Genomic DNA, 26299 nt, shown 5'->3' with positions numbered 1-26299 from the left:
GGGTGTGTGCCGCATCATGCAGTCGTACTGGCTGGCTGTTATCATGTGTCCTACATCACCAGGGTGTGTGCCGCATCATGCAGTCGTACTGGCTGGCCCTGCCAAAGGCCGTCATTCAGTCCTGGTTTGGGTTGTTGCTCACGCGTCTCGCTTACGACGCTTCATCTGTCAAAGTCAGGCAGCATGTGATTGCAGTGAGTATAATTCGTGTTTATTTTTTCTTAACAAGTGATGTAGGATAATAAAGGTTTCCAATGTAGGTTAATAAAGCTCAATGCTATGCAGTTTTTATATACATTGATAGCTGTGATGTGCCATGCTGATTATGATTACCAATATGAATGAAAATTCTTTAGAAAAACGCTCGACACTTTTCCACAAAGCAATTTTCTGGGCCCGATAACAATTGACCGCATCAGGCACAAAAGAAGTAGACTGCATTGTCAACATTCAACAAATACAAAAATCTAAACCTATCAGCCATCTTTGACTGCAATAAACTTAGTTCCACTGACAGTGATTGGGCTGCATGTTTAACAGTCCTACTGGCCCTGCCGGGCGTTAAATTATTTTAAATAATTGTCGTACGATCAAACTCTAAATAAAAAACGTATGACAATTCAAATCACACGTGTAGAGCATTATGTTACTCTAAATGAAAAACGTATGACAATTCAAATCACACGTGTAGAGCATTATGTTACTCTAAATGAAAAACGTATGGCAATTCAAATCACATGTGTAGAGCTTTATGTTACTCTAAATAAAAACATGGCAATTCAAATGATCAAATCACATGTGTAGAGCTTTATGTTACTCTAAATAAAAACATGGTAATTCAAGTCATAACGTGTAGAGCATTATGTTACTCTAAATGAAAAACGTATGGCAATTCAAATCACACGTGTAGAGCATTATGTTACTCTAAATGAAAAACGTATGGCAATTCAAATCACATGTGTAGAGCTTTATGTTACTCTAAATAAAAACATGGTAATTCAAGTCATAACGTGTAGAGCTTTATGTTACAGCTTACTCTAAATAAAAAACGTGTGTGCAGAGCGTGCGCAGAGTCGTGGACTGCAAGGACGCGCTGCCGTTCCTGCAGCAGTGCCTGCCACAGCTGCGCGACTGCTTTGACGACTGCAACGTCGCCGTGCGTGGGGCGATGGTCAAACTCTTGCTCAGGCTTCAGGCGCTCAGGCTTATCAAGTAAGCTATTTATTGTAATTCCATTGTTTATTGTAAATGTTTCATTAGATGCACATTATGTATTGCCATTTAAATGTTTACGTTAGTGTAAAGAAAGTTGTATTCTTAGCCCAAAAATGTTTTGATGCTTGTTTATTTAGTTTAGTTGGTGTGTTAAAATAACTTTTACTCCAGGATTTCTATTCATCCTTGAAAATATTTGCTTAGCACATCACCGTCTGTCCATCACGGGAAATTTCTGCATCTTTCGACGTCGAGGCACAAGTTGGGAATCTCAGTTAGGGTTTTGTTCACATTTCTTTCGCCTTAACTCAGTTAATAATTGGATGATATGTTGGTGCAGATACTGGAACGTGGTGCCTGTGTCGCACATACTGCACAGACTGGCCGTCGATACCACCATCATTGCCAAGCCCATCACCCGCCTCCTCGCACCCGTCTTCCTCCCAATACAGAAGAATGACGAAGTGCGTTGCTAATTTGTGCTTTCTTTGTGTGAACTTTTGTACGTGGATCTTTTTTTCTTCTGAAACTTTTTTCTTTGTACAAACTTTTGTACGTGAATTTTTTTTTCTTCTGGATCTTTTTTCTTTGTACAAACTTTTGTCTACTATGAGAACTTTATGTGTCTAAGCGAGTGAAACGGTGTCTAAGCGAGCGATCTTGTCATCTACCATGTTAGTTGATGGCTGCCACGGCCATTTGTCATATCAGTTATTCGAGTACAGCTACTGCAGAACATGTTGCACCAATGCAATAATAATTTGTTTATAGAGTTAAGGAAAAGCTTGAAGTAAGAGCACCACTTCAGTTGGCTCCTTTACACATGTATCTGCCGTGCAAACAGTTTAGCTTGCCATCACGTTTCATGCGTTCCTCACTTTGTTAATGTTTTAGATGTCCAGAACGTAACTAGGATTTCCTTCATTACAGGAGCTCTTGGAAAGAATAATATCGCTGTTGTCGGAGAACAGGCTGGCGTCGCGGGTATTTTACCAGCACATCAGCCAGGGTCTGGACGTGGGCTCAGTTGTCAGAGTCATGCTGGTCATCTATAAGGCGCTCAGGCGCCACCTCCTCTGGCAGAAACACAATCGTCAGTTCACACGCCTAGCAAAACTTGGTTTAATATTCCTATTGTTGTTCTGATGTGAACGATTTTTTGTGCTTTCAATTATAAATAAGCGCTCAGTTGCCACCTGCACGCCTGAGCTGCTAGGTATCATGAAGAATGCTTGCCCGCCCTACTGCCAATATTGTCTGTTCCAATCTCGTGCAACGCGACTAGTTATATAACAGTTGTACTAACTAATTTTCATGACGCTCTCAATTTCAGTTAATAGGTAACTAAACGAATAACATACTTGGCAATTCTCCACGAGATAGTCGTGAATGAAGATCCTGTACCGTACCTTCTATCGTTAAATACTTCAGTCGTGAATGAAGATCCTGTACCGTACCTTCTATCGTTAAATACTTCTCTAAATAAGTGTTTCTGACGCATATAGAGGACTGATGGGAATAAAAATCGTCGGTCTCAGAGAAATTCAGTACATTCTTATGTACTGCTGGTATGTGTGTGTAATCTGGACCTATAATGGCATGTGTGTTTAAATTTTCAAGTCTTTATATAGTAGGAGACTTGATTCCCGTAATTTATTATATTGTGTTAAAATTTCCAACCTAATTGCCGTAATGATAAAATATTGAGTTTATAGATGTATCACGAATGTACTTTCAGGCAGTTTAGAAGGACAACAGGCTGAGCAACCTCATGGCAAAAGGGCTCGAGCTTCTACGAGCGACAAAGAAAATACAGGTAAGCAAGATTCTAGCTTTATATAAGTGAAGAAAAGCTCTATCGTTTTACCTCTGCTTACCAATCCTACCATTATTTTGTCTTGCCTAGTTTGCTGCAGTACTTCCTAATTGTCGAATATCTTAAGGTTCTATGTTTACACGTGTTCAAATCATGGTTAAGAAGTGCAATGTTGTGCAGATACGGACACGCTCAACATGAGTGACGATGCACGCCAGGCTTGCACTAGCGCTAGCAGCAGCAGCAGTAAACGCAAGAACAAGAACTCGAACAAACGTAGGGAAGCAACGTCCGTGAAGAAGACTTCTCTACAAGGTGCTGCTGGCTGCTCTAAAAGCAGTGTTGAATCATCGTCCAGGAATATTCATGAGAATTCGGCCCTAGATTCATCATTAGATGAGTCTTGTGTTGATAGCAATATAGCCGCTAAAGCATCGGACTCTATGCATGACAGCTCGGGAGTGACAAAATCTGGAAGAATATCAGAGTCGAAGAGCGATGCCAGCAGCAGCTGCTCAGACGGGGATGACCCCAAGACGAGCCCTTTTGAGGACCTTGACATTGTGGGAGGGGCGCTGGACGCTGTGGTGATCCTGTGGACCGCCAACGCCACCACCCTCGCCCTCCCCCACAACGCCAAGTGGCTCGCCCTGCTGCAGGCCAAGGTCGCCAGGGGCCTGCCGCTGCTCTGCTCTGAATATAGGGTATGTTCACTATCAATCTTTTCCAGTACGTATTGCTGATGGTTAATAATTATGTTATCAATGAATATATACATACCTATCGACGATGATAAATAATTATGTTATCAATGAATCAATGCATATTGGTGATGGTTAATAATTATGTTAGCAATGATTAAATATATATTGATGATGTAAATAATTATGTTATCAATGAATTAATGCATATTGTAGATGGTTAATAATTATGTTATCAACGAATCAATGCATATTGATGATGGTAAATAATTATGTTATCACAAAATGATACACATCAGAAATTTGACTTGAATTTTATTGATAGTGTTCAATAATTGTATACACACTAGACTTACAATGCATACATGGCTTAAGCAGTTCATGAAATTGTGAAGATAACTCACACTTTGCTGTAAAATTATTAGCCATTGGAGTTATCGTCAAAACACAAAAGTTCAATTGATAACCATGCTAAATACGATAAAGGTAATGAATTTATGCATTACGTAAATGAGAGTTTATATATAGTGCTCACTATTTCAATTATTAATGATGTTAAAGATGCAAGGTAATTAATTTTTCAATTAATGACGTTGGGAGTAAATGTAAGGCTCTGTATTGTGCAGCACGAGAGCGACCTGTCACGCACGCTGCTGCACCTGGCGAGCTTCCTGCCGCGGTCGCTGGTGCCTACGTTGGTGAGCCACTGCCTCACGCGCCTCAGGGCCCTAGACGACTTCTCATCCGTCGACTTGTCCCTCGACGTAAGACCTTCGTTTGTGTTGAGGCTATCATCTCTGTTGAACTATTTATGTCTATTTTAATGATAGTTTATCAATTGCATTGTAATCTTTGTCATTTTCTACTTCAGAGATGAGATATTACATATAATTTTTTATTTCTGAAATATTTTCTATGAGCATGTCTCGTGATGCTGTTGAGGATATGATTACTGTTTTTTTTAGTTAAGAAAACTGACTCGTATTAAAATGCTGTGGCGAGAGTATTTATTCTATTGGTAGGTTTTTGATTGTTCCATGTTTGACTTTATTCACAGTTTCCTTAGTTGCATAATAATAACTCTTAAATTGACTGATTCTTTGTGTCTGCTTCAGCTTATTTTTGATTCAGTCAGGCAAATGCGCTCACCTGACGTACGTGTCGGCGCTATGCAACTGGAACCGCCTAGATGATCTGCTGGATATGATCCACGAGTGGTTGACGGCTGCTTTTGACTCGGTTCTTGCAAACGCTCCTGCATCTCAGGTGAGACCAGAGGTGACTGTAACGCTCATGTAGCGCAGTGCTAACGCTCCTGTAGCGCAGTGGGAATGCTCCTGTAGCGCAGTGATAACGCTCCTGTAGCGCAGTGGGAACGCTCCTGTAGCGCAGTGGTAGCATCACCGAGATAAGAGGAGTTGGCCATGGGTTTGGGCCTCAGGAAGCTTGGTTTCATTTTTCGGGGTCGCTGGTGCGTGACGCTTGGTAGCCGTTGAGAGTGGTGCTTGCTGCATAGCCTTGGGCGGGTGTCCCTAAACAAACGCTGTGTATTTGTTACCAGGGGGTATCTTGCGGTTCTAAGATGACGATTTGCCGTAATAATTTATGCTTTCAATTTTGATAGTTTCTTTTTTCTTGACACATGGAAAAAAATTTAGTTGGTGTAGTACGAAACTTGAATGTGTAGTAGACTTGAAACTTTGTAATGAGATGAGACATTCACCCAGGGAGAAAAATCAACTGCTGCGTCTAACTGCAGCGGTGCGAAAGAAACCAAAAGCCGTTCTAAGAACGTCAACACTCGAAATGTTCGATTCACTTTGCCGGTTTCTAAGAAGAATAACTCCGAGCCGAAGCCATTTGTTGGTATGGTGATACTGAAGGCCATCTTGACTCACCGGCTCAATAGGAATGCTCTCATAAACAACAACCGGCCGCTGCTGCTTAACCTGCTGCCAGTTATGGAGAGAGTTAAGGTAAGCTCTGCAAATCATGGCTTCTCTTTAGTAGAGGAAGCTTTCTATGTCAGCTTCTTCCTTGAATATCTTTTAAGGAGTTGGTCTCAATAGTTCATAATATTTTAAGAAACGCCACATTTAAGCTTGGTACAGGTTTTTGGCAATACAAAGGTAAAAATATATAGTTTTATGTAATAAAACCCATTAAAGGTCGTAATTTTGCGCTCGGCACACTCTTCTCTGGTGTCTCTTCCTTGGTGAAATTTATTTAGCTTTGATCTGTTATTGGGTCCTGAGTTTGTGCTCCTCTAAGAGACTGAAACCGTAAGCCATTGTGCTTATAGTGAAGCATTTCATTCAATTGATTTTTTAGGGGCTTTTTAAATTTTTTTTATATTTCCTCGCCGTCAGAGCTGCATCGAGGCTCGGCTACTGGGTGCACCAAGCAGCCGTCTCTGCCCAGACCAGTTGCTGCTGAGCTGTTGGCAGGAGTGGTTGTGTATCACGGCTCTCCTGCACCTCCAGCCTTCTGCAGACCAGCAGCCAGCCAAGAACAAGCGATCTACGTAGGTGGATCACTTAACGATTTCTTTGCTTTGCATTTGGCGCCATCTTTTACGAGCCCATGAACGTTCAGTTCGATTTCTTCTGTAAATTACGTCCGTTTTTATTTATATAGCAATTGCGTCCGTTTTTATTTCTTAAGCTGAGTCTTGGAACGAATTAGGTTTGCTACTCGTGCAAGTGACGTGCGGCCAAGGTATCTGTAGGTACAAAAATTGATTGTAGATTTACACTAGCAGCTTAATAAAAAAAAGAGCTTATTTTAGGAACAGAAAGGGATTGAATTCATTGTAACTGCATCGTCGCTAACTTATGCATATTCAATTTTCTAAATCTTTTATTTATTCAGAACAACAGACCAGATTTACTCAGAAGTTTTTATTCCTTAAATTCGAAATATAACTAACGCTATTCATTAACGCAAGGCATAACCTTACAGTAATTGTTGCCTTCCAGTGGTAATATCGATTCCCTTCATTCACAAGTAACTCATTTGAACGAGTGTAAGATAAATGAATTAATAGACTACCCACACAGCGGCAGGAATCCGCGACGGGAGCTCGTGAGCCTTTCCTCAGGGGAGCAGGATGCGGGGGCCGTGCAGGATTTTGACGCTGCAGGACGCTTCATGGAGTGCATTGCCTGGACCCAGAGGTAAGTGCATGTTTTTGGCAGTAAATAGTGAAGGTAATGTCACTAGCTGAGAAAACTTCACAGGGAGAGAAGAGGATTAGATTTAATATTAAGCAATGGTGTAGTTCAAAGTTATGCAATTCACTATGCCAAAAACAAGGGATTGAGTTAAGAAAATAGAAGTATCTATTATTTAGTTTTATTTTACTTTCGTTTACAAGAAATATTCCTATTCATTTGCACTGGGAATATGCCATAATTTCAATTTCGTACCTGGACATTAATGCGTATTATTTTTAACTACTGCAGGGAACACGGTAATTTTCAATCACGAGTGTAATATTAGATAAAATTCTTTATTCTTCTCGCGTGAAATTGAATTTTTATAACAGGTCATTCATTGAAACTGAAATTAGTCGAAAATGTTACAAAGAAAGACTAACGATGAAAGATATAATCGTAGCTAAGGTGGACGATTTTTACCTCGTCTGAGCTGTTATGCTTACAAACTTGAGAGTTCTTCATTTCTGTCATTAACTTCACAATGTTACGTTTATCATCTTTCATGGGCTTTTTTGTGGGTTTTCCTTCCTGAGTTTTATTGTATGGTTGAATGTAATAGTAATGGTTACTGAGTAATATTTTTGCAGATTTTTTGCGTAACATCCGTAAATCAAATTTAATGTGCAGATGCCTGTTTCCCTACCTCGTTGCCAAAACAAATGAAGAGGCCCGTGATCTGGACCTCAACATGACCTCTCTCAGCATCTCTGACGCCGCAACTCAATCGTCCTCTCACTCCAGCAGCCTTACTCCCCAAACAAGTCTCTCACTCAGAACTAGGAAGCGGAAGCTCTCACCTGAGGAAGCTGTAGTCGCCACATCCCAACTAGTCAGTTCAGAACACAGCAGCGTGGGCTCTACAGAAGACATGGTCAGGCTGCTCGTGTCTTCCTTGTTGCGGATGATCGCTGGTGTGATCGCCACCAGCGCTGCAACTCCAGCGTTGGTTGATGCAGGGACCAAGCTTGCAGTCCTAGCTATTGACAAAGGTCAGTTAGGAACCTAGTAATTTTTTCTCTGGTTTCTAGTCAGTTTGTACATTATGAGGTCTTCGATTTATTGGTTAGGTTTTCTGCTGCACTGAAATGTGACCAAATAAGATTTAGTTATGCTGATTAACAACATTCGTCTTCATGTTGGGCATCTATGATGAAAATTTCATTTATCATCTTTTCAATATATGTATAATCATAGTTAAGCAATGCGCGGTACTGAATTAATATATTATCAAATCGATTTAACGTCTTGCCTAATCTTGGAAGTTGATCACGTGGATATCGTGACGATGTATAAAATGGCTAGTGCTACTCGCAGTATGTAAATGATTTGATTTTTCTTTACTCGTCACTTTATTTGGAAACTTTCCTTCTCTCGCCATAAGTTGTACAATTTACAATGCTGTTATTACGTTGTCCTAATGCTGCATGAAAAACTAATTGACTACGGTTTTCTGAAGAGTTATATAGCCTACTACTGATATTTCTGCGTTTTAATGCAGCAATATTTAGTAATGAAAAGATTCAAATTTGAACAATAAATGTATTCATCTTTAATGTTTCAGACGGCAGTCCAGGCATAACTTCGTCGTGCCTCACCCTCGCCGCGCAGTGCCACCAGTTCCTCAAGGTTTACAGTGACAAGTACTCGGCGTACATAACGCACGCTGCTCAGAGCAGCTCTGACGGCACAGCAGCACCAGACTCGTCATCCAGGGAAGTATATTCGTCTCCCGACGAGGTGCTCTTCAACACTGCCTTTGACAATGCGATCCAGCGACTCTCGTCTGCTGAAGTCGTAAGTTTCTTTGTGCTGTCCCACCTTGTCACACTTTAAACATGATCAATAACTTTCTAAATATTAATTTTTACTCATACCTTGATCCTGATCCAAACGAGCTTGTTGCTTGGATGATAGTTTTGGAGAGCCTTATTCTATGTATTTTAGACTATTTGAAGAGATTATTCGTTTCAGTGGAACAATCTGAACAAAAAAGTTCAGACAATCAATACAACTAAAGCTCTACATGTATTGTAGAATGTTAATCGGACAGTAATCATGACTGAATTTCACAGAGATGCTAAATCCATATAATTTTTCAAGCATTTTCCCCTAATATAATTGCAATATTTATTATATGGTGCAGGGTTCGCTGTCCCGCTACATGAGCAACAGTCTGTCGTTTCTAGAAGGTCCGTCTCCTGAGAGCAAGAAGACAATGACTGCCGTGTTTCGCCATTACCTTCGTTCCTGCATATCCAGAATCTGTGATAGACGACTACAGGTGTATATTTCCCCTATCCAGCTCCAATTAAATCCATGCATCATTTCTGCTATTTAACTGGCGATTTGGCAAACGCAATCAGTAGTTTATGATGATGTATTGCACAGCGCGATGTTAAAGTCAATAACGTTGTTATATAATAACCTATCTCTTGTTAACTTTCACTACTTCTAAGTAATAATTTCGCATTAAATAGATTTTGAATAAATTCCTGTTTTGCACCTAGAAGTGTGTGATCAAATGCATGACACTGACGTCGCACCGAGATAATTTCCTTTATCGCGTATTGCAGCTGGCATTTGCTAATAGAATCAAACTGTTACTGTGAGCAGCGATCTATTTTCTGAAACCCTCCATAGTGACCATCGACGTTCCTATCCGACCTCTCGTGCAAAATGATAAACATGGTAACTATTTATATTTATGGCTCAATAGTGATATTGAAGCAAGTTCATCCTGATCCGCAGTCGGCAGAAGACGTGTCAGGGAGCAGCGTCGGAGCTGTGCTGAGCGTCACGACGACGAGGGCTGCTCTTGCTCGCCCAACTGTGGCTGCGTTGCTCTGGGCCTCTGCTAATACCTTACAGGTTGTTAAATTTATTCATGAATGCCGCTTGAAGATTACACTTCGTAATAATATATTAATCGTGATCATGCACTTGTTGGGTGGCAATAGTCTCCCTTTAAAACAATTTTCGTGTCATAGGATTTATTTTTTCTTGCAAACTTGTATGATTCTTGAATTTTACCTGGTTTCCAGACCGACTCAGATCGTGAAGCGGCGTTGCTGATCGTCGAACACCTACGGCAGCAACCAGGCAAAGTAACGGAGCGGGAACTAACGAGTGTTGTGGCAGTCATCAATGCCTCACGTCAGAAGGAAGCCGTCTCTTCGGTTACAGCTCAACAGCGACTCAGAACAGATGCCTTGAGGGAGAGTTCGCCCAATGTTTCAGGAGACAACATTGAGGAGGAATCCGCAAACGTGCCCAAACGCATCGATAGAGACAAGGTAGGGGCGATTTAAAATTCTGCACTTATCGTTTAGAATTATTTTCATAAAATGTTAAGTTGATTTACGCGTTGCTTGCAAGATTTACTGAAGCTTTGTATTTGATTGAAGCTCTGCATTTAAAACTTTCTGAATGTAAAGTATATTTTTGTGGTGAGCGTAAATATACCCGGCAGCATAATAATTTTCAGAATATGATTGATGAACTGTAAGTACTGTGATGCAATTCGGAAACTATTCCAGGCATCCTGAAAGTATGAACTATTCCGGTACCAGGTAATGAAGAAGTACTTACATAAACAATTTCTAAAGGGTTTTAGAAAATTTCGCTGATAGAATACCCATTTATAAAATAAACAAAAATTTCAATGCGTTTTAATGAATCACTCGATCCATTGAAAAAAATTTCTAGTGTTGAGGGAATATATTCGAATTTAATGATGATGACTTCTACGGCAGAATGAACGGGGGCAGAACAAGGAGAACGTCGCCAGTGGGAGTGGCCAGGGTGCGCGCTCAATGTGAACGTCTAGTTAGTAGCTGATGGTTGACGGTAGCGATCTCGACGTAAAATGATCTTTTGTTGTACAATGTAAGGAAAAGTTGTATTAGCATTAACATGACATTATTCCTTGTCCTGGCATTATTGTCAATAAGACTACATTTGATACCAGGTTGTTTTATTTATGTTCATGAAACGGTTCATTGAAGAAAAATTAAACTTTACCATAAACTTGAATTTTATTACCCTTTTATTAGTGGGAATAGTTAAACATTTTTGTTGTAATAAACAAGAAGTATATATAAATGTAAAGGAGGACGGATACCTTTTAGATATTCGGCAAGCACGAAATAACAGAACCCAGATAACCGATTTACGAACGCTAGCAATATTTTCAATAGAATGTTTACAAAATCATTCGGCCATTTCAACTATCAAATAGTTCTACATTTCCATTGAACTAAATTTTTCGCTCATGTATATATACATTCACACCATACCTCATATATCCTTTTTATAAGTTACAAGTTTGTTCAGGAATTCAAGAAGAACCCCCAATTTAGGTAGAAGAGAGCGTAGTAAATTGCGTATAACTGAAGATACAAACTAATGATGTTGAAGCTTCAGTCGAATTTTCGTGTGCTGTACTTGAACCACTGTTTGGAATTGTAGCAAGAAGGGTTGCTGCACATGGGGCAGTTCACCAGAAACTGCGGCGAGCATCTGTGTCCTGATTTAATGTGACGTGACACCTCGTCCACGAGAGCGTCAATAAAGAGAGGATGATCATTAGGAGCGGCACACCGACGAATGCATTCAGCACCAACTTCGTTGCCGACGTCACGCGCGTACTCGATGTCCAGCTCGTGGAGGGTCTCGATGTGGTCGCTCGTGAAGGCGATTGGTACCAGCAAAATATTAGACTTGCCGCGTCGCACGAGGTTTTTGATGGAATGTTCAGTGTCTGGAGAGAGCCATGGCAAAGGCCCAACTTTGCTCTGCCAAACTAGTCTATAGGGATTACAAAAATTCAGTTCCTTCATTACTAGTTGCACTGTTGCCCCCACTTCGCTTGGATAAGGGTCCCCTTTTTCCACTTGGCGCAGAGGAAGGGAATGCGCCGAAAAAAGTATGAAGACTTCCTTCCTCCTCTTTTCAGGAAACAGATCAAGTTCTTTTTTGATGTTGTCAGCAAAGCACTTGACGAGGTAGGGGTTAGTGCACCACCTATCAATGACGCTCCATTTCATAGAAGATTCTTGTTTTTTATTAGCATAAAACTTCTGTATGGCATTCATACTGGAACCTGTAGTGCTGCAGCTATACTGCGGATACTGAGAGAACGCAATGCAATGTTCCACGCCATCGTTCTCCATGGCTTCCAGAGTGTCTTCAGTAAGAGGGTTCGCATACCTGAAGGCGACGTAATGCTTGTGAGGCGCCGAGGCTGGACACTCGGCGTCCAAACGCTCACACAGAAGGCGCCCCTGCATGTCTGTCCACTTGAAGATAGGCGAGCCGCCGCCTATTTCTGAATACTTCTGCACGATGCTCGGGGTGCGGCGCTTGGCAATCCAAGCTCCCAGATACCTGCACATCAACAATATAGTTGATCAAAGAGAAGCAACTTGCCTTGAAGCCTTCAAGACCCAATTCAGTATATGCTATACATATGAATAGGTCACGTTGACAAAAAGTGATTAATCAAGTTTTGAATACTGCAGAGAGCTAACTGCTCGGTCACATCAAGACTTATGGAAAAATTAAAATTTAGATTGCTATCATAAATGTCATTGCGATATCAGAGGGCAACCATTCAAGTGTCAAGTTTGACTTATATGAGCTATCTAGGGTTTGAGTGATAAGAGTGACCAATCTTGATTCAGAGGTCGCAAGTTGTCTATAGCATTAGTTTTTTAATAGCTTTGAGTTTTTATAAATGAACAAAAGTGATAGTTTCTGTGTAAATATCAATGGTTAATTGTTGTAGTTTCACTGACAAATTTTCAAACTTTTTTTTTCAAGTGGACCCAAGGCAGTCAACTGCAATTCAGGGCACTCAACAACTGCCATCAGCAACAGTGACAACTTTGAATTTTTTCATAGATATTTTATCACTTCTAATAAGAAGACTACCGTACATGCTTTGCTAATTTTTATTGATTGATAATACATTGACCAATGTCTTTTTTGTTTTTAATTTGTTTTGTTAATTTTTGCGAGCAAGCAGCATTGTCACTGGGAGTCAATGCACAAGCAATGCTACATGGCATGGATTATGCAAACAACCAAACAATTCATTATGTGTATAAAATGTATCTGATGATTGACACAACGTATTTTGATGCTTAATAGTGATTAACGATCCTCAGACATACAATGACAGATCACATCAATGTTATAGCTTGTCATGCTCTTGTCTTATAGAACTGTGACACATTGGCTGCCATAGTTACAGTGGGGGGAAATAAATATTCGTACACTTGAAAAATCGTATTTTAATGTATGTAAGTACACAAACTTAACAGGAAAAGAGATTTAAATTATGTCGTCTCTATACATAATTTAAATCACTTTTCCTGTTAAGTTTGTGTACTTACATACATTAAAATACGATTTTTCAAGTGTACGAATATTTATTTCCCCCCACTGTAATTTTTGCTTACAAGTGAAAAGTGGAAATGATCAATTTTCAGTTCAAAAAGGTTTTTAATGGCCAACTGCAATGATTAAAAAGTTCATATGATTTTTAGATTAATGTTAGATTAAAACATAGGCTGTGGCATTGGTGGAAATACCAATACACAATTCTAAATTGCAAATGAACATTGCACATTTTTCCCAATCTTTCATTAGCTTTGCATTCACCTAAGTTTTTAAAGGAGTTTGATTCATTATATCCCCACCTACTTTTGCACAGGAAGCTGGATGATATCTCGGTCTTGGAACAGCCGCAAGAGGAAGTCATGCACCTCATCTGTGGTGCGAGGACCTCCCATGTTCAACATCAGCACCCCAGTCTTAGGCTGCTCATTCATTCACAAATGTTTATCAAATGAAATTTAAAAATCTTAGTATAGGTATGCTTCAAGCATCATTATTTTTTTAGAAAATGGACAGGCTCAGTGAATGTAATTCATGTTATGTGTTAAACATAGGCTAAATGAATGAAATTCATGTTATAGAATTATACCTTTGTATGTAAACTCCTTTGTGGCTGCAGTGACATGAAACTAGAGGAGCAACCATGCCACAGTCCAGAGCTTCTCAGGAGCCCTACAGGAGCCAAAACAATTATTTTCTCCAATATAAATTATTATATTCTAAATAAATTACATGACCGATAGTTTAAATCATGATAAAAATTAGGACTACAACAATATAAGCATGAAGTATTTTATAAATAAAATATATAGGTATTTATACCCATAGCATCATACCATACACATAATCTATACGTAAGTGTAAAATTGTCTTGTAAGTTTCTCACAGATGGTAGTCATGAACTCATGATGTACCTAGGTTGGTATATTTAATATAGAACTAAGATGGTATTGTTTCAGGATTCAAAATTCAATGGATCAACTATTTGCACTGACAGACTCACCAGATAAATCTTTAATACAAAGATGTCGGAACATTGTTGTCTTTATTGCCATGAGTTTTCAGCGTCAATGAATCTCTCCTCTAAATTCAACTGTAAAAAAAAATAAATAGAATGAGGAGTAAGATTAAGCTATCAAAATCAGCAAATACATATTTTTTAGATTTAATAATTACATATCTAAGTATCCAAAATTGTGAACAGTGATAGACCTCTCTTTGAGCCATAAAAGGGCTTCCAAAATAACTACCGGTACCAGATGTTTACAGACATCAAATAAATATTACACCATGAATATTCAGTTCACCAAAGTTAAGAGGCTTGACTGTGAGGCTATAACCTACACAGAAAGGCTCTTGATTTTTGTGAACAGAATATTTATAGTGTAAAATTTATTTGGTGGCTGTAATCATCTTGTTGGGCTCACACAGTGCCATCATCCCTACAACGCCATCAACTTGTTGGGCTAACAGCAACGCCATCAGCCCTACAAATAACTGACCCTAGTAGTCTAGTTCTATCATTGCGCACGCACATCATACACATGCACACTTTCCCTATTCAAGATTTAAACCCTCCACACAACTTGACACTTAAGATGTTCTCAACTTCTCACTTGCTTTAGTATGTAATCCTTGCAGACAAGAACTTTCCAAGTCCTATGACTATGAGTAGATTAGTGAAGTTTCCCATAGTACTATTATCATAAAGATAGAGTGAAATTTTCAACTGGATCACAAAATGGAAAGTGAACCAGTTCCTATAAAATTTCTTGTTTGCTGCTATGTGCAGGGCTTTCGTTTGATTATGTATGCATTCTTTTTCCACATAAAACTAATGTAATAGTAATAAGTAATTGAATAAAACCCAGTTAAACATAAAACTAGTTACTAGCAACCAGAAAATTAGAATAATCATCCTTAACAGTTAACACAATGAAAGTAACTAATAATTGAGAATAATAAATATGCTTTTTCTGGTATCCAAATAAAAAACGGAAATACATTTTTCGATTATTTGAAACTTTACCCGCAATTTTAGAAAACTTTTGCCCAATACTCCATAGAGGCCTGTGGCCCTGTGTGGGGCATTTGAAAGCTAATAAAATCATGACAAGTCAACAACCGACCAGTGGGTTGTATTGCACTTAGCATAAACCATACAAATGATAGTACCGTAAAATGGGGTAATTTAGACTACTTTTTTATTTAACCCTTTAGCGGGCAAGCATTGAAATATCCAGAAATTAGAATTTCAGAAACCATTTCAAGAAAGTACGAAGTATTGTACAATATACTGTATTTATATTTATGAATTTTTGCAAATTTTGCCTATTGAAGGTTTAAATTGCACTTGAAGAATTCAATAAATGCGATCAGTACACAAAATTTTTCTTTATAATCAAAATTCAGTTTATGCAAATGAAAAATTAGAAACATAAAAATTTAATTTAATTAAATTTAATCAAGTTGCCAAAATAAAGAAAGATATATATTGATACTTCCACCTTTTGAAGAAAATGCGGAAAGAGCATCAATTCCATTGTCCGAGTCAAAACCTTCATTTAAATGCTTATATTTCAATTTGTGGACTTTGCAGCTGGTGATGCTTTAGATAGAACGATGGTCAGATAATTAGTGATTGACTGAGGCATTATAAGGATGCCTCAAAAACAAACAGGAAGCCGTGGTGAGGCTTTGTGTGACGCGATTTCAAGTGATCATATATGGTAACTTACCCGTGAAAGGGTTAAAACAATGCCATTTTTTTACTAGCTAAATTAAACTTAAATTGAAACATGCAAAATACAGGTCTATACTTTGGGTTCACTCACCATAAATTGCTGCTCCTACCTATCATAGTTTTGATGTAATTTCAAAAAACGTGATGGTCTTTGTTACCCCAGCTCCTGGGGTATCTCAGACTGGGTGGTAAAATCAATTATATTTTTTGGTAAAATAGCTCCAAATAACTCCAGGTTTTGGTGCATTGTAGTAGAACTCTTTTAGTCACATATGCAAATGACAAATTTGAGGAAAGTGTCACAGTTTGCAGATGGGGGGTGCCGCCCCTGAATGGGGGAACTTAGACCACCTAATGTCAGCCGTGATGGAGTAATATTGACCGGCTTGGAAATTAAGTTAAATTACCATACATAAGACTCTGTAGAGTTTGAAACATAAAGAAAAAACATTAATAGGTGTATCAAACATAAAATATGTTATATATGGTAATTTTAAATTAATTTCCAAGCCGGTCTATGTTACCCCATCAGGGCTGACATTAGGTGGTCTATGTTCCCCATTTGGGGGCAGCACCCTCCATTTACAAACTATGGCACTTTCCTCAAATTTGTCATTTGCATATGTAACTAGAAGAGTTCTATTACATTGCATCAAAACCTGGAGTTATTTTACCAAAAAATAAAAAAATTGGAGGAGTACTCCAACAGGCTTTAAATAATAGCTCTTTTTCATGGGTCACATTTTTAATTTTTTAACCTATTAGATATGTAAACTTTTTAAATCTTTCTATTGTGTTACGAAGCCTCAGTATTAGGCCTTTGATGCCCATTGACAAAATTTTTTTATGTCAAATAGTTTTTGAGTTTAGGGGTTTTTGTTAAAAAAACTAAAAGTGGTCTAAGTTACCCCGGAAGTCTAAGTAACACCATTTTATGGTACAATACATGCTAACAGACAAAGTTTTTATAATGGGAAATTCCACTAAAAGTACAAGTCAGCCTAATCAGGCCAAAATGCACTAAAAAAATATAGGGGAAACATGGTATATTCCGATATCGTGGGTAATTCCGACACTTCTCAACTTTTTCCTTTATATTAAGCTTTGTCTTAGTTCCATGCATTTGTTGATGATTGAAATAGTGACGTGTTAAAGATTTGTCTCTTAATATGACTGCAAAGAAGTAAACTTAATAAAGTAATTACAGCTACCGTGACTACGCTGTCAAGCAGACTTTTTGATGATGCACACACTAAACACGCAATTCATGGGAGCGAGACTAAATAGAACAACAAAAGCAGGCGACCGGCAAGCAACTGCGAAAATAAATGACGATCGCGGCAGCGTCGGCACGGATCATAACGTTAATATAGTCAATGCAAGAGAATGATTAATTATGATATTTCTGATAGAGATTTGAAATATTTTCGAAAGCCTAAAACTATAACAAATTATTTCGTTACTTTGACATGGTTGATTTAAAAATAAATATTTTAATGCGAATTCATGAAAAACGTTTAAAATAAATTGAATAATGTTCATTTATATCTATAGATGGGACTAATTCGACAAAACAACTACAAATCAATTTATTATCCTTTAAATAAGAATCTTTGCATTGAAACTTCTGGAAGATGTGTCCACCGCTATATTTGTACAGTGGTATCAAGAGTCAAAGCCGTCAACCGATCGTTGGATGGCCGCAAATATGTCGCATCATTCTACCTATTACAGTCAATAGAACCTAAATAAACTCTGTTCATCAAAAGGACAAAAAGCTTATGTATCAAACATACGTGGTAGTACAATAAATTTTGAGATCTCCAGTCATGAGACTTAAATTCAAACTCATAGGTGATCTTGAATTTCTGCACTGCGTTCAATTAAGCAATTTGTAAAATCATAAATTTCAAATAGGTACCAACTTTTTCAATTTAATTCTGAATGAGTCGCGTCTGTTGAATTCCAGGGTTGGCGATTTTTTTTATTTTTTTAAAAAAACAAAAAAAATAAAAAATCAAGGAATTTTTTTTATTTTTTCATGATTTTTTTTATTTATTTGATTTTTTTGATTTTTTCAGCTTTTTTGTATTTTTGAGGTCTTATTTTTTATGTTGCAATTAGCCTACTAACAATAACAGTATATGGATCATAATGGATGGCTAAAAAGGGCACTTATTGCCTTCAATAATGGCCAACAGGCCAAGGTGATGTTCACCACTTAGGGATTTTTGGGTAAACAATTATTGATAAGTCTATTCATTAGCTTTGTAAAGTTTGTATGGAGCAAGGTAATGAGCTAAATATTGACCATTTAACTGGCTTCAATATACAAAAACACTTCAGGAATGCAGATCTCCTAAACATTGAAGAGTCACAAAACAGATAGGTAGCTGATAGCACAGTGCACAGCACTATCAATAGATCTACTAGTTTTATGTCCTATAAATCTAACAGACTCTACCCTCTATACACACCGACTAGTAGTGACTGAGTAACTGACTGCACTGTTCCCATTTAATTCGGACCAATAAACCAATACTAAACATAAACTGAACGATAACCAAACAAACCTCATATGACATGAAACGAGATTTAAGTTATGAGAAAAGCTAACACTGTTTGAAATAAACATGTGCACAATTCAAATATTTTATATCCATTCACTGCATTTAATTATTTTATATATAGTCTTATAATTGTAATTGTTTTGTTTCTAGTTTCAAATTCACATATTTAAAGATTGAAATTAAATATTTTTATTAGAATACTCGTATTAGGGTGGAAAATCATTCTAATCTAATTGCATAAAAGTTCAATACAATATCAACCTCTCAATATGAATATACAGGATAGAGCAGAACCGATTGAGCAGTTTTGAGGTAAAATAAAAGAGTAATGGAGGTGCTACATAAAGAAGAAAGTTTATTTTCCTAGAGGTTAGCATAACATACCATTTAGAATACTTATGGTTTGAAAACAATATCTGGAAGATGGGGGCCGTTAGCTGCAACACACTGTTGGAGTCGTTCTCAAAGGAGGGAGTAACCGTAACAGTGAAATCCAATCGCTATGCTGCAAAATTTCTTACAGCCCATGATGGAAAACATTGTTGAAAATGAAGCATTGAGAGACGTGTGGTTCCAGCAGGATGGGGCTACAGCTCACACAGCTTGAATGTCACTCAATGTTTTGAATCGCATGTTTCCCGTAGGTCTGGTGTCTCTGAGGGGCGATTTACAGTGGCCTGTGAGGTCACCTGATTTGAGCATTTGCGATTTCTTTCTTTGGGGACATCTAAAAGAAAGGGGTTCAGAAGTTGCCCTCACACCCTACCACAGCTAAGGGAATGGATTATTGTAGCAGAGGTTATGGCCATACCTCGCCATATGTGTGAACGTGCTGTAGGAAACTTCCGAGAACAACTCCAACAGTGTGATGCAGCTAACAAACCCCATCTTCCTGATATTGTTTTCAAAACATAAGTATTTTAAATGGTATGTTATGCTAATCATGAGGAAAATAAACTTTCTTCTTTATGTACCTCCATTACTCTTTTATTTTGCCTCAAAACTGTTCAATCAGTTCTGCCCCACCCTGTATAAGCTAGCTAACACATTTAAATTGTATATTGTAATCAATATATAACAAATAGTCAATTAGTTAGACTACTTATAGCCTTATAAGAATTAGCTAAGCTGCTAGCTACGTACAATGTATTGCACCTTGATGCCTCTGTACCAAAAACATTCCATTTATTGGAACCTAATACACACTAAAGGCAACAAGTTTATATACCAATTTGTCATTCATAGTAAATTTATACTAAACTGTGAATAACAATACCTCAATATATATTAAAGACTGCCACTCAATATTTTTAAATATATGAAAAAAATAAAAAAAATTGAAAAAATAAAAAAAAATCATGATTTTTTTTATAAAAAAATCAAGTGATTTAATCACATGATTTAATCACTGCCAACCCTGTAATGAATTCTAATAGGGATCATTAATTTTTGCATCGTATTTCTGAAAATCAAGTAATGAATTTCTTTTAAATTAAAAACATTCTTTTATATCAAAAACAACGATTTTTTTCTTACAGCTTCTTTGATAATTGATGATCTCACTCATATAACTTAATATTTTAAATTTAATGATTTTGTCATTTCGATGACTAAACTTTCTTTGGTTCATTAAAATAAAATAATTACTGCTTATAAACAACCAACGTTTTCTAAAAGACACAAGACATTCGAAAACTCGCCATGGGAGACAAAATCATTCAGGATTTGAAGTGAAGTTATTAAGACAAATTCGACATTATAGGGCCAAAACATGAATAAATTCGTATTTAGAAGATAATCAATTGGTGTTTAAATTTTGAACAATTTTCCATCATTTAAATGTCACTGTGAAATGTGGATCAAATCTATTTATTATGAAATAGAACTTTACAAGACCAAAAGAAGGTGTCTGACACCGTCTTGTCTAATGTCAACAGTTAACACAATGTTGCCATATGCCGTGAAAGATTAGCAGTTTATCCCATCATTCTGTGTGGATTTGAGAACTTTGTTGGTACCTATTGGTGAAATCGTGAGAATTTTCTGTGAAAGTTAAGTTTACGTAATTTTTATTTTTTATTTTGGAACATATTCATTACAAAATTTGTCGATACGGATACACGACTAGTGATGTATTGGAGGGAAGAGTTGCCGACTTTTTATCGGTTTTTGAACCACACGCAAGCGAGTTAGAGGAAGTGCAGCTGTCCGGGTGTCCGCAGTTTCTGACAAGCTCAGTGTAAGAGTATGAGTAATTGAGTATCAATTGTCACTTCGGTGGAAGGTGTAAGGTGGTAAATTTTTCGATACATTTTCTTTTGTTAACATGATAATATATTACCTATACAGAATTCCATACTGGCCCAGGCTACCATCTGTATTGAAGATGATCAGATAAGATACCTACTACCTACTACTAGCCCTAGGCAAAGCCTGCAAAGGCAAGTTCTTAAGTAAATGTCCAGGGGTCAGGGCACCTGGGCATGTAGGCTGTAGCTACCAGTACCACCTCCACCTGATTAACACAGAACTCTTCAATTATTCTGTATTAAAATAAGTATGAGTATTGAGCATGGTGCAATTCTATAGGTTATTCAAAAGAACCTGGTCTTATGTCATTTTGAACCAATCAACGCTTCTTTACGGACCGATTGTAAAAACACACCTTCACCGGCAAAAGCTTTCACACTTCTGAAGAGAGGTGAGCTGACAGCTACACTGGCCGTGGGTGGGCCTTATTTGAATTTGAATGCATGCATCAATTTGAAATCCTATACGCATAGTATACAAGTCATAGAGCCTAAATTTTTAATATCTATGTAAAAAATGTACGTTTCTGCATGGATTATAATGCTGTTAACATTAACAAACTTCGAATTATCTCTGGTGCAAGAAATACTTGCTTAAATAATTTTATTTTCAATATAAGCGACGCTGTGACTGGATGCAACAATCGGTTCGCAAGAACCAACATAGCCCTGAACAACAGTAATTTCGATTGATGTTAATTTCTAAATTAAATGTATTTAGCCAGTAATCAGAGATACTTTCAAGTATTTCAATGCTAACAGCATCAAAATACACGCAGAAATGTAAACTTTTAATATGTTTTACACTGAAATTTATACTCCTAGTCCAAAGAACTGAGACCGATTTCAAATCAAAAATGACTAAATTGAGTTCATTGCGCTTTCTGGCACCTTCTCTCACAGCTGATTGCAGTTGCAGTGCATTTTTTAGCTTAAGTTGCCAATACGTATTTAATGTAGTTTTTTGTAGTTCCGTTGGTACAAAACTTACAAAACAACATTGAATTATTGATTGCTAATTTCTTGCATTAGGTTAATTTTTATGATTCAAATTAATCATAGAAGTTGTATCTCCATAATTCCATGCTGAATTAATATTACTCATAGAAGGTTCACATACAGGCTACAGTGATACAGATGCCAGCGCTAGCAGCGGCAATAAAATGAACTACTTTATTGTTAGTATCTTCACTATCTTGACTAAAAATATAATAATATCGTATTCTATTTAGGTCCGGTCTCTTAAAGTGTTCCAGCAACACATTTTCCATTACTAATTATTTAAATGTATTAACTTGTGGCGCAGTAAGATATTAAATTGTTTGAATTCTAAACAAAGATTATGCTTCCACATCCAGATGCTAGCGCCAGCAGTGGCAACCAAAGGAACTATTTTATTGTTTAGTATATATTTACTACATAACTATAATAATAACAATACCGTAAAATGGGGTAACTTTGACCACTTTTTTTCAAAGTGATGCCATTTTATTACTAGATAAGTTAAACTTAAATTGAAACATGCAAAATGCAGGTCTATACTCTAGCTTTACTCACCATAAATTGCTGGCTCTTGCTTCTCATAGTTTTGATGTAATTTAAAAAAAAGTGACAGTCTTTGTTACCCCAGCTCTTGGGGTTTCTTTGACCGGGTGGTAAAATCAATTTTATTTTTTGGTAAAATAACTCCAGGTTGTGGTGCATTGTAGTAGAACTCTTCTAGTTTACATATGCAAAAGACAAATTTTAGGAAAGTGTCATAGTTTGCAAATGGGGGGCATCACCCCCAAATGGGCAAAATGTGACCATCTAATGGCAGCCGTGATGGGGTAACATTGACCGGTTTGGAAATTAAGTTAAAATTACCATATATAAGACTCTGTAGAGTCTGAAACACGGTTTGGAAATTAAGTTAAAATTACCATATATAAGACTCTGTAGAGTCTGAAACAAAGAAAAAACCATTAATAGGTGTATCTAACATACAATATGTTACATTGGTCAATGTTACCCCGTCACGGCTGCCATTAGGTGGTCAAAGTTACCCCATTGGGGGGCGGCGCTCCCCATTTGCAAACTATGACACTTTTCTAAAATTTGTCTTTTGCATATGTAACTAGAAGAGTTCTACCACAATTCATCAAAACCTGGAGTTATTTTACCAAAAAGTAAAAAAATTGGAGGGGTACTCCAACAGGCTTTAAATAATAGCTCTTTTTCGTGGGTCACATTTTTAATTTTTTAACCTATTAGATATGCAAACTTTTTGAATCTTTCTATTGTGTTACGTAGCCTCAGTATTAGGTATTTGATGGCCATTGACAAAATTTTCCTATGTCAAATCGTTTTGGAGTTTTGGGGGTTTTTGTTAAAAAAACGAAAAGCGGTCAAAGTTACCCCGCCGGTCAAAGTAACCCCATTTTACGGTATATTATTCTGCTTAGGCACAGTCTCGCAAAATGTTGCAGAAACACATTTTCCATTACTAATTATTTACATTTATTTGTTTGTGGTACAGCGAAATATTGCATTTTTTTCACAGTCGATGTAGCTACCATGTGTTCTTGTGTGTGACGTCACCGCTAGCCATATCAACAAAGCCACAGTAGTGAAGATGGGACCAGTTTTGCATTGAAATCGATGGTTATTTGTGATTAATATTTTCGATTGTGATATTATAACATATTTCTGATTGTGAAATAATTTTGATTGTGATATTGACACTTGACAGTAGTGTCAACATTTGAACATCGAAGTTCTAACATCATGAATTATGAGGTAAAAGTGTAAGGACTGAGCAGAGCTAGAAGCCTAGAATCATGGCTGAGACTTAACCAATGTCATTGTCATTTTTTACGTCAATGATATCATTCTGGAACCAACGTAAGTAACTAAGGAATTTCCCAGTTCAAATATTTATTGATTCATTACTATCAATTTCGAAACTCCACAATTTCTAAAGGGAGTTGTGATGAGACCATGGGGTCGAACTGTTGAGTTTAGACCATTGCAACTTGCAACTTGCAAGAGAGGCCCAAGGGTCAAGGGCAATATGGGCATGGGGCTTTGCAAAGGGTTAAGACCGCCGCATGGCGGTGGACCGCCATAAGTACCTCTTTTGATAGAATTCCACTATGGTATTGAGTCTTACCAGTGTCTAGGATCAAATTTTAATGACACAGTTGGATAGGCTAAATCCATTCCCACTCTTTTTATACAAATGGATATGGATGAGCAAAATCCCTGCAAAAACACACAAAAAACAGGGAAAATTGTAAGCTCAACTTTAATAATAAATGCACACTGAATTTTGGCTGAATAATCACGTCTCTATCCAACAATTGTCTGCACTTGCCACTAATGATTCCTCAGATGTACTGGGCCAGCTCCATGACTCCATCTGACTCTGAGAACTTTTTCTCAGCTCCATTATGCCTCCATCTGAGAAGTCTTACGAGTTATGCAGCACTCTGCTGGAACTGCTGCCTCTGCAGTCACCAGAGTGCAGACGTCCAACTACAATCCTACAACCTACACTCCTTTCCTTCGGCCATCAGATTGATCAGAATATGGAACAACCGAAGGGCCGAAATCGTGACAACAATATCCCTACGCAGGCTACGCTACCGCACTCACGCACCGGCCTTCCAGTCAGCCGTACAACTTACAGTTACAAGGCTAGCTGAGCTGAGGGACCGAGGGCAGTGAACTCCCCTGTAGGCAGTCATCCTACCTGAATCATGGCTGAATGAAACCCTTCAAACCGGCGTTCATCACTCATCAGGACCTTTTACTGCCAAGGGGTTCCAGTAGTGGACATTTCTTCAATTTTCGAGTATGTATCCACTATAGGCCATGAGGAAAAAGATTTCTTAGTCCCATCAGCTGCATATCAAACGAGTTACCTTTCCGGAATGCTACAAGTCCAGGAAAATCTGCTAAAGATACAAATGACTGTGCTGTTGTATAACGCAGTGAGACGAGTTACTGAATATTATAATAATAATAGCGGTTTCAGCATCTATTAGGCCGTAGGCCTGTCACCGATTCTTAACATCGCAGAACATTTACAGCTTGTTGCGGTCTCGAACTCGCAACTCACTGCTACAATTCTACTGTGCTTAACCGCCCGGCCTACTCGCCGATTCTGACCAGAAACTGTCGCGCAGAGCTGGGATCGAACCCGCTTCTGTCTGCGGCAATCTTGGTACTCTGGACTGTAACCACTGGGCCACCCTGCCCAGTATTGAATCAGTTCATTAAGTACTACTTGAAGCTGAGCACATAAAATTGTGTCACAACCAAGAAATACCATGTCGAACCATGACCAAGCATTCATGTCTTTCTGTGTTGTAGCGCGAGTAGCGAGTGACTCGTGGACTGGTGGACCGGATGTATGACATATGAGCTATGAATATACATTAAAAGAATAAACTATGACATAGAAACAAAGAAAATATACACACATTACCAGTGGAAGTTCACCACCGCACTCATGATATTTACTTGACTCGTACGTGGCGGAGACTCAAGTTCTCAACTGAGTTAGAAGTCTCGTAAACAGTTTCATGAGGACTTGAACAGTATTCCAGATATTGAGGAGCGCCCAGTCGACTCAAAGTTAACAAGTTTTGAAATACGCGAAGAAGAGGTTCTCAAGCGCCTGGTAGCTCTAAATCCCAACAAGTCATGTGGACCAGACGGCTTCCATCCCAGATTGCTCAAAGAATTAGCAACCGTTCTGGCCGGCCCATTGACAGTATTCTTTCAAAAAACCTTGAACGAAGGAACTTTGCCGTCCGACTGNATGTTATCTGCTTTCTAGCTGTGATTGGTTGATGGGGATGCTTTCAAGCTGTGATTGGTTGATGGGGATGCTTTCAAGCTGTGATTGGTTGTGCCCATAAGCCCCGCCCCCAATATAGTATATGTACTACAGTACTGGTTAACTTAATAGGTACTTAACTTAAACTTGATCATTACAAACAAAAAACCTGGAAAATTTTCAAAAAATCCATTAAATAAAAGAAAAATAGAAAATATCTATCAAAAAAGAGACATTCAAACAATTTTATAGCAAATCTGAGGTACTATACAATTGAAACAGTTTGTCCACTTTTGATCATCCTTTTCATTTATAGTCACTCACGGCTCACCTGGCACTGGCAGAGCACTATATCTAGGATCTAGGGAAAGCATTCCACCTTGAGTGGAAAGCTTTTTTATATGTGAAATTCATTTCTAGAATTCATACATAAACATAGAAACATACTCCAATGTATCAGAGATTTTCTAGTAGGTAGAAGACAACGTGTCAGCATTAACGGA

The 26299-nt window shown here is 37.9% G+C and overlaps 2 protein-coding genes across 3 annotated transcripts in view; one reads left to right on the top strand and one right to left on the bottom strand.

The window, feature by feature from the left end:
- LOC108667134 (condensin-2 complex subunit G2) overlaps positions 1-10970 on the top strand; it is a 25872-nt gene extending 14902 nt beyond the window's left edge. Inside the window, exons 9-25 of the mRNA XM_047879758.1 lie at positions 63-194; positions 1061-1212; positions 1556-1679; positions 2146-2308; positions 2954-3031; positions 3212-3735; positions 4359-4496; positions 4864-4998; positions 5460-5708; positions 6102-6256; positions 6792-6908; positions 7578-7939; positions 8512-8744; positions 9094-9231; positions 9699-9818; positions 9992-10243; positions 10703-10970. Of these exons, the coding sequence (XP_047735714.1) occupies positions 63-194; positions 1061-1212; positions 1556-1679; positions 2146-2308; positions 2954-3031; positions 3212-3735; positions 4359-4496; positions 4864-4998; positions 5460-5708; positions 6102-6256; positions 6792-6908; positions 7578-7939; positions 8512-8744; positions 9094-9231; positions 9699-9818; positions 9992-10243; positions 10703-10768 (3138 nt within the window). The 3' untranslated portion in view covers positions 10769-10970. The remainder of the gene's footprint in view (positions 1-62; positions 195-1060; positions 1213-1555; positions 1680-2145; positions 2309-2953; positions 3032-3211; positions 3736-4358; positions 4497-4863; positions 4999-5459; positions 5709-6101; positions 6257-6791; positions 6909-7577; positions 7940-8511; positions 8745-9093; positions 9232-9698; positions 9819-9991; positions 10244-10702) is intronic.
- Positions 10574-26299, bottom strand: LOC108667138 (ferrochelatase, mitochondrial). Of its 2 annotated transcripts, XM_018154124.2 has the most exons (5): positions 26128-26299; positions 14353-14442; positions 13939-14021; positions 13656-13771; positions 10574-12335 (listed from the first exon to the last, which is right to left on the bottom strand). In XM_018154124.2, the coding sequence occupies exons 2-5, from the start codon at positions 14402-14404 to the stop codon at positions 11369-11371; spliced, it is 1218 nt and encodes a 405-aa protein (XP_018009613.1). In that variant the 5' UTR covers positions 14405-14442; positions 26128-26299; the 3' UTR covers positions 10574-11368. The 2 variants fall into 2 exon arrangements, with proteins under 2 accessions (XP_018009613.1, XP_018009612.1); XM_018154123.2 differs by lacking the exon at positions 26128-26299 and having other exon boundaries at positions 14353-14472.

This window comes from Hyalella azteca, unplaced genomic scaffold (genome assembly GCF_000764305.2).
Source record: "Hyalella azteca isolate HAZT.00-mixed unplaced genomic scaffold, Hazt_2.0.2 contig3759, whole genome shotgun sequence".
NCBI lineage: Eukaryota > Metazoa > Arthropoda > Malacostraca > Amphipoda > Hyalellidae > Hyalella > Hyalella azteca.
Note: the sequence above shows the minus strand (reverse complement) of the source record. Positions and strands in the feature narration are given on the sequence as shown.

Coding starts and splice junctions, on each gene's coding strand:
- LOC108667138 (XM_018154124.2), bottom strand. CDS start 14,404: ATGGCAATAAAGACAACAATGTTCCGACATCTTTGTATTAAAGATTTA. Junction 13,772..13,938: donor AAAGGAGTTTACATACAAAG/GTATAATTCTAT, acceptor ATGAATGAGCAG/CCTAAGACTGGGGTGCTGAT. Junction 12,336..13,655: donor ATCCAGCTTCCTGTGCAAAA/GTAGGTGGGGAT, acceptor GTTGATGTGCAG/GTATCTGGGAGCTTGGATTG.